General features: G+C 38.7%; 1 protein-coding gene across 1 annotated transcript in view; it reads left to right on the top strand.

Annotated features, from left to right (window-relative positions):
* The first annotated feature begins 347 nt into the window (after positions 1–347).
* LOC108240302 (calcium/calmodulin-dependent protein kinase type 1D-like) overlaps positions 348–9,207 on the top strand; it is a 33,630-nt gene continuing 24,770 nt past the window's right edge. Inside the window, exons 1-4 of the mRNA XM_017423675.1 lie at positions 348–424; positions 2,007–2,113; positions 6,408–6,533; positions 7,684–7,758. Coding sequence (XP_017279164.1) covers positions 2,028–2,113; positions 6,408–6,533; positions 7,684–7,758 — 287 coding nt within the window. The 5' untranslated portion in view covers positions 348–424; positions 2,007–2,027. The remainder of the gene's footprint in view (positions 425–2,006; positions 2,114–6,407; positions 6,534–7,683; positions 7,759–9,207) is intronic.

Raw genomic sequence — 9,207 nt, 5'->3', positions numbered from 1 at the left:
TATTCCATCTCTGCCCGTGCGCATGTTATTTACCTGTGTTTACTTTTATTGTGGTCATTTATAAAGCTGTTGGTTGGTTTAACTAATTATCATTATTCATAATAATATACTGGAACAAAAAGTCATAGCTGAAAAAGCGTTTCATTGTTCAGTTTTTATTGATGTTAGACGATGATTCGATGCATGTAAAATTAATAAGGTGACGAAACACTCCGGTGGCCCCCCCACCTAGAAAATGAATCGGCGCCACTGTTCACAAGCACAACCGTCTTTGAATGCATCAAAGTGTGGGACCCGGTGAGCTGACCTGTCGTGACGCCGCCCCCCAGCCGTGGCTCCGCCCCCCGGCCCTTAAAGGCTGCAGTGCACCTGCAGAGCTCCGGTCCGCGCCGGGATCCTGGAGTCCGCCGGAGCTCCTCCGCAGGTAACAGCAGCTTCTTTTCTTCATCTGATCTTCACGCTTCAGTTTCACAGTAATGGCTGCAATTTAACCCATGTATTCATTATTATCACCCGCTGCCGAAGGCCAAAGGGCGATAATGTTTTTGCTGTGTCTATTAGCAAAATATCTCCTAAACCACTGGACAGATTTTAATAAAACTTTTAGAAAATAATTATTGGATGAACATTTTACAAGTGATTATATTTTACGGTTAATCCCATTCATGATGGCCCCCACAGCTAATCAAATTTAGCAAACACAAAAAAATGGCTATAAATTTAAAAACATTACTGATATTGAGCTATAATTCGGTGTGGTAGTAGCTGACAGTCATCTTTAACACATAATCCAAGCAATAACAGATCTCACAATATCCCCTGAGACTGTGCATAATTTTATTTTAGGGTTTGACCAAAACAACTCCAACTCCATCATTTCTCTTTGTTTTAAAGTCAGGCAAGTTGTTCTTGAAGAAATTCTGGGCCTTTAGTTGTTACAGACATTAGCTCTGAGGGAAGAATGAGGGATCTTTTGTCCTGCAGGTGGTTCTCTTACACACTGAGCTGCACGCAACAGTAAAATGTGTCATTTGTTTGAGATAAATGTTCATTTCAGTGATGCATTCCTTTAATTTTTTCAAAAAGACCATCATTCACTCCAGCCTTTTTTTAGTGCGAAGCTGCAAAGCGACCCAGTTTGTGTTCTGTCAGGGAATCAGCTCTAATCTGTTCCCATTATACTGAGACAAGAGAGGAGGAGGAAACATGCTCACAGGGATTAACTAACTGGCTATTTATCCCTCTAATCCTAGACTTTTTCAAATCCGTGTAAGTGATAGGTACAGATGAGCTTTACTGAGTTAGAACTGACCCGTTACAGAAACTGTTGTTGATGCAGCAACAGCAGCTTGGAAAATGGGTGACTCCTGAAATAGTTTGTTCTTGAATTCACCAACCTCCCTAAATTTGATCCAACATCGAGCATTTCTAAAAGGAATGCAGATGACATGTCAGAGTTTTAGACTAAGATCTTATGTTGAGAAATCATGTTGTTGTAACCGTGCTTATCAAACCTTGACAGTAACATGTACCGTCACATGCAATATTGCGATATCTTGTGTGATGTGTTAAAGCTCAGAGTCTGTGTGGTGAATGACTGTCAGCTACTAACACACAAAGTTTAGCTCAGTATCTATAACCTGACTGAGTTAAAGATGTTTTAACTGAGTTAAAATGAGTTAGCTGTGGCAAACACCTTGAATTGTCTTAACTCCAAATGGTAATGAGCTGCAGATGTACAGGTAGTGATTACTTTCTGATAGTTTCACTAAAATCTGTGTAGCGGTTCAAGAAATATTTTACGGTAAAGACAAACAAACACACACACACAGACATTGGTAAAAACATTCTTACCTGATAATTTACACACAGGTTGGAATGATTTTTCCATCTCTCACTTAGTTTTTACAAACAGGCATGTTACAATCCTGTTAAAAACTGATATTTAGTATTCTGTAAAACTGAAATCCTTGTGTTTTTAAAACCTGGTGGGATCTGTGCTGCAGGAGCCTGTGGTCAGAGCAAAGATGGGGCGGAAGGACATCATGTGCAGCTGGAAGAAAAGCATCAGCAACATCAAGGATGTGTTCGACTTCAAGGGCAAGATGGGATCGTAAGTAGCTTTCGTGAAACCTGTGAGTGGTGCCTTCTCCTTGTTCATGTGTGCGTTTTCTCCGGGTACGCCGTTTTCCTCCTGTAGACTGAAAACGTGCATGTTAGATTCACCGGAGGTTTTAAATGAGCCCTAGGTGTGAGTGCATAGGTGGCTGTTCACATATATGACACAAGCCTAACCGCCTACAATAAATATGTTTACACACAGGTTTATCTGCATTACATGTAATCAGATATTGTTTGATATTTATATTGACAGTACAATGATTTAATTCTGCTACTGTTTTACTTTCTGCTGCTCCAAAGTGTTTTTGTTTTTTTTTCTTAAATATAATTTTCCATGATTATTTAAACCCAACTCTGAAGTTAGCCCCGCCCCTGAGTCCACCACGACTTTACTGAATCACTGTAGAGGGCATATTGAATCCGAAAAATACCACTTTATCCTCATGTATTCACAGCTGTGACCTTCTAAATCACACAGGAACATCTGTCAGTAAACAAAGGTCTGTGTAACATTTAATGTTGCTGGTGTAGTGTTGGACTCAGATATCAGTATCTGTGATCTGATGAACTAACAGCTCTGACTGATCCTGAGGCACAAAGATGCTGGGAACAGAAAGTCAGTCATGAGTTGAGTTTTATCAATTAACCTGTTTGCCTCCGTGTTTTGTTCTCCATCAGCTGCTCGGTTTTATGTGTCCTCAGTTTGTTATTCATTATTTTACATGTTATGTAGATTTTATGCTTTTAAAACTGAGGAAGTGCTAACTAACATTTTATATGACTGAAAAGTGATAATAAGCTTTAGAAATGTGAAAAGCTGTTTGCAACATGTAGGTTTTATAATACTGTAACCAAACCAGATTAATTTAAGTTTTTTCCTGTTCTTCTTCTTCTTCTTCTCTCCTTTATGGGAACAGTTTTGATCCAGTTGTCACAGAACCAGAAGACAATGAACTTACAGAGTTTTTATTGTTTTTGTCAAGTTTGGTGGATTGTTAGCTGGGTGCAAGATGCAAACTGACTCAGAGCTTCAAAAGAAATTTAATTTATTTACAAAAACAAAAGGCTGACGTGGCAGCAACTGAAACTAAATAACAAAAATCCAGCATTGCAAAGAACACGAGGGCGAGATGCGAGGAAAAATCAGACAGCACATGAAAATGAATGAGTGAGTGAAAACATGACCAGGTTTTAAAGGCAGAGGATAATTTAGGGAAGTGGACACAGGTGAGTAATTACTAACTTGGTGCAGGTGTAGATGGGTGTGGCAGGCAAACTAGTGATTGGCTGAGGACAGATGAATGATGACAGGAACACAAAGACTACAGAGAGCAGACTACACAACAGGGGAAGGACAAAACACAGATCACACATAGCCAAAATAAACTAGAAACATGAGAGAATATAAAACCCAACACACAAGAACTTGTTAAACTGAACACAGGATTAACCAGAAAGAAAACAGAAACACGATAAAACAATAACCCGAAATACAAAAGGAAACTAAAAGAAAACCCAAATCCTGACAGTTTTCAGCTTTGCTGTCTGCAAACTAAGACCCACCAGACTGCTGTGTAGCTCGGAGGGATGTCTGTGACCTGAAAACTTTATAGAACAAGAAGAAAATCCAAAGGTGTCCTGTTCAGAAACCGAAACGGGACCATTTCACCATCTGCGCTCAGGAAGAACAGAATAGTTAGGAAGTAATTCTGTGTGATAAATGAATGTATCAGTGTGTCGGGAGTTATCGGGTATATTTGACTAGACATGCTGAGCAGGTGGACTGTCTATGCTCTACACAAACATTCTCGTTGTTCAGTGAAAAAACCAAACAAACTGTGTCATGTCTGGAGGTTTAATATTAGCTAATGTAGCGTTCTTTCACAGTGGTATGTTGTTTTTGGGAAAGAACTGTTTTATAAACCTGAAAAAAAGATTTAAACTTGAATCATTACATTTCTAAATAAAAGCCCAGCATTCTTTTATTCAGCCACGTTTTATGCTACAGTTTTAAACTAAGATCATTTCGTGATGAGAAGGGATGGATTTGTACCTTGGAGATGACTTTATGAGGAATCTCATGTGATATTGTGAGATCTTGCACAGAATACATGGACTGTGTGTTGAGGATGACTCTCCGACACAAACTCTAGCTTGATATCTGTAAATTTGACTGACTTGGTCATTTTTGTGTTGGCTGATGTTGATTAGCTGTGGCTGCCATCTTGAATTTGTTTGACTCCAAAAGATTATCTGTTGTAGATGTACATCCAGTGGTGATTTTCTGACAGTTTGCCAAATGTGAAAAGGCAGCAAATACATAAAACTTCAAAAGAGACAAATCTTTATTGAAGGTAAAAATGAGATTTGTAGTTTCTGTAAAGTGGACTGAAACTTAGTAAAGCACTGATGGACAACAAAACGAATGAAATGTTAAATTAGTAACTTGCTTTGTGTGCATCATTAGCCCATATTTTGAGATTTGTTTCAGTCCTTAGTCACTTTAGTAGCACAAACCTTGTCCTGCAGTGGGTAAGCTGCTTTACTGCGCACTTTCAGGGCTGTGTGTGTGTGTGTGTGTGTGTGTCTGCGCGCTGACGTCAGAGGAGCTGGGAGGAACATCCTAGCACCATATTGTCAGTGGATTAGCAGCCTGACTGACGGTCAGGTTTGGAATGGATATAAAGTCAGGTGGGAGGAGCAGGTGCAGGTGGATGTTTGTGTAAACACAACTCTGAGTCAACACTGTGCATTTACTACCCTAGATATTTTTTAAATCATCTTGTTGGCCTTTTTAACAGTTACTGAAAGAAATACTCATACTAGTTCTTAGAATGCTTAAAATACTTTTAAAATATTTTTGATTAACTTGCTCCTGATAATGCTAGCAAAAAAACATTTACCCATCTGTTTCACAAATCAGAGTAGTGGGATTTCTTTTTGTTCTTCCTTTCTTCATTGTGCAACCTCAATAATGATTTGACAGATCATCTTGTTCTCCTAATGTAATTAAAAGCCTAACATCCCTTGATGGAACACATATCAGCAGTCATTTTTTATGCCGGTGTTAAACCAAGATTAACGTATGTTGAAAAATAATGGAGTTATAATCGTTTCACCAAAACTGCCATCCATCATCCATCCATCCATCCATCCATCCATCCATCATCCATCCATCCATCCATCCATCCATCCATCATCCATCCATCCATCCATCCATCCATCCATCATCCATCCATCCATCCATCCATCCATCCATCCATCCATTTTCTTTTCCCGCTTCTCCATTCCGGGTCACTGTGCGAGAGGCAGGGGACACCCTGGACAGGTCGCAAGTCCATCACAGGGACACACAGAGACAAACGAGACAAACAACCATTTACGCTCTCACTCACACCTAGGGACAATTTAAGAGTTGCCAGTGAACCTAACATGCATGTTTTTGGTCTGTGGGAAGAAAACCGGAGTACGGAGAACATGGAAACTCCACCCAGAGAGGCTCCAGGCTGGGATGCGATCCTGCAACCTTCTTGCTGGGAGGAAACAGCTCTAACCACTACCAAAACTGCTATAAATCCATAGATTTCAGCTGTTTATTTAAACTGTACACGGCCAGTTTACAACAAAAGTCATCTCAGGACACCATTCACTATAAAGTCCAAATCATGAATCCAATTCAGATTTGGATTCAAATCCAATTACAGTCAATTCATTCCTATTATAATAAAATACATTCACAGACACTATATTTTGAAAAGTCAATTGGTAAATGTCTATCTAACAATGTTGAATTATGTTGACTTTAAAATCTAATCTGTTTAAGATGTACACCTAATAATTTATTTTTAAAAGGTTTATTAAAATCCATCCAATAGTTCATCAGATATTTTGCTAACAGAGAAACCGAGTTGGCTTTAATAGTTAATCCCAAAGTTTTCAGCAAACCTGACTGAGTTATAGCCAGTTTTGTGTTTGCTACGGTACGGCCATTTTGAATTGGACTGGCTCCAGAAGGTGATTAGCTGTAGATGAACATCTAGTGATTACTTTCTAAAAGTTTAATTAAAATCTGACCAGTGGTTCATGAGATATTTTGTCCATTATCATAAAAGGATAGGACTGTGAGCAAGACTGAGGGACTGCTTCTGTGACTCTAACTTAATAATGATAACAATATGCAATAAAACATACAGAAGCTAGATCATTTAAAAAATAATCAGATTTACAGTAAACTTAAAATGGCATGCATTTTAAATGGAATTTCTGTTTTTGGTGTTTTTCTGCAGGGGGGCGTTTTCTGAGGTTTTTATGGTGCGAGAGAAGAAAACAGGCCAACTTTATGCCCTAAAATGTCTGAAGAAAAAGCACCTCGCCCACAGCAACCTGGAAAATGAAATCAATGTACTGAGAAGGTAAAACACACACAGATATCAAGTCGGTGTTGCACAGATATCATGGGTGCAAAGCAGGAATTTGTACATTTATCTAAATCTCATAGTCTTTGCAAAGCAAAGCAAGAAGTGCACCTTCATTTCTGTGCTGGTGCAGTTTGCCAATCTTTAAAAGAAATTTTACGCAGTATTTAGAGAGGAAAAAGAGCTCATATTTACATATTTATTTACTGCCAGGGCTTGAAGACCAGTGCAGTTAGAGTGAAATGTTCACCGTGTCCTGAGAGCTGGTGGTATTTGTGTCTCAGAAGAAGAAACTGAGAAAGAGGAGCAATATGCTGCACTGTTGCCTTCACAATAAAAAGGGCAGGCATGTCAGGAAAGTATAAATTATCCTTTGTTCTAGTGCTGAGTGTCAGATGTTGTTGCATCTGCAAATAAATTGTCAGAAAAGTGTATAAAATCCAGTTGTTGCTGAATACAAAACCTTACGACTTGAAACAATTTCAGCAGATGGAGCTTCACAAACAGATCCTGAAGTAGTGTTAGTAGGTCAAACTTTGAAAATAATGTATGATCTGTTTGCACTCTGAGTATTAGGCTTATTAGTTATTTATGTTTTTGTTTGCACTGCAGTCAGACCCCAGTGTTCACAGTCTATGGCCCTAAACCCACATGTGCAGAAGAAGACATGATGTCACACACAGCACATTGTGTTTACAGAAGTAAATATGGATGCTATACATGTTAGCATGTGTGTATCATTCTGAAGTTTTTAGTGCAGTCAGAGCTGACAAAAGTATTATCTGCCATGCTTGTTTTGTCCAGTGTTTACATTTGATCTTGCCACTTCCCATTTACTTTAGCTCAGAATTGCACAGCTGGAATGGTAGTGACAAGATAAGAGAAACCTTCATTGTCATTGTATGTTCAACATGCAACATACAGAGAGAAGTTATACAGTACAAATTATGGCACAAAAAACAGATGCTGCACATATTTAGTGAACTTTTCCTTCAGTATTTTCACAATTCAGTGTCTGTTTACTGTTTCTTGTCCAAGGTTCACTTTGAGTAACAGGTTAACAGTGAAGCAAGTGTAACTCATAAACAGGTGGCACTCAGCCCAGAGGACAGCAATAAGTCTTTCTTGTTGTTTGCCATGACTCCAGGATAAAGCACGACAATGTGGTGGGGTTGGAGGACTTCTATGAGAGCCGAACACATTACTACCTCGTTATGCAACTGTAAGTTGGCTCATTACCGACATTATCACATGCATCTCAGAGTAGAAGTTATCCTGTCGCATCGGACAAGAACAAACTTTCATCTTTCTTCTTACAACTTTAAAAGTCTGGGCTTTATTGTGACCTTAGAGTTGATGATGATAAGTTTCCTAATTCTCAACAATAAAGCCATTAATCTTCAGCTAATGTTTATAACAGCAAGCTGTGAGGGGATATAACACTATTACAAATGAGTTTTTTATTATTAAAGCAGGATGGCAACATTGAAATCAGTTTATGATTTTAAACAAATAAATTCTATATGAAGCCAATCCAACACACTTTTAAAGTTCTGTAGATTTCAAGCTGTTTAATAAATTAAAAATTTTAATTTGTTTTATTGTTCTACAACTCATACTGTAGTGTGAGACAACTTTCTTTTTTTTCTCCTGGTTGTGAACTTTTGCATTTTATTTTATTTCTGTTATGATTTAGGTTTTAATTGAACTTTAGGTTCATGTATACACACTGATTGAGTAAAAGGTAAATCACTCAGAATGAAATAAACTGCACGTGTTGAAAGCTCATCTGCCGGCATTAAATTGATTAATTCAGATGGATAACAGAGTTGTCGCTAGGGACACACAGCTGGTCGGTAGGGTTTGTGCGCGCTCTTTTCCACTCACGCACATACACACTTTGCCACAAAACTTCTTTTGTTGGCGGGAAAGTTGTTTTGCATGAAACCAGTTCATAATGCAAAAAAGGTTGAGGACTCAGTCTGTTTTTTTTTAAATTTCATTTTAATTTTTATTTTATTATGATCCCCTGTACCACCTGTTTCTGACTTCTGTTTTTTTAACCATGTTTAGTTTGGTTAGTTGTCTGAAAGGTTGGATTAGTCTGCCTGCCTGCTGCCTCTGTGTCCCGCAGCTAGCTTCATCAAGCCCCTTTTTCTGTCAATTCGATGCATTCGTTCAGAATTCCAAGTAAAATTATACAAATATAGTTACAACCAGATGTTTACATACAGTAAACTGTTTAAAAAGACAGACTGCTAAATTAGTTACAAAGTGGCTCTAGGACAACAATGTCAGTGTTTTGGAGTAGCCATCACAAAGCTCTGATCTCTATCTCATAGAAAATCTGTTCAAACCTGACTCAGTTCCACCAGTTCCCTTTCAGTCGATTCACTCGGTTCAACATATGTACTATGGGATATCACGCTCCCGCGTGTCCTGGCTGAAGACACCTTTAATCACGCCTTTAGGCAAATGACGTGATGACGACAAGTGACAGGCCCTGCCTGCACTATGTAACCGTCTGTCATCACAGTCATTCCTCAGTTCTTACGCTCTTCACCTCGCTAAGAACACCTCTCCGAGTCAGGCTAGCTAGCTGCTGCTAGTTAGTTCTGTGTTTCGCAAGGCTTCTCGGAATTAGCTTAACTGCTTTTGTTGGTGTTAGCCA

The sequence above is a fragment of the Kryptolebias marmoratus genome, linkage group LG4 (genome assembly GCF_001649575.2).
Source record: "Kryptolebias marmoratus isolate JLee-2015 linkage group LG4, ASM164957v2, whole genome shotgun sequence".
NCBI lineage: Eukaryota > Metazoa > Chordata > Actinopteri > Cyprinodontiformes > Rivulidae > Kryptolebias > Kryptolebias marmoratus.
Note: the sequence above shows the minus strand (reverse complement) of the source record. Positions and strands in the feature narration are given on the sequence as shown.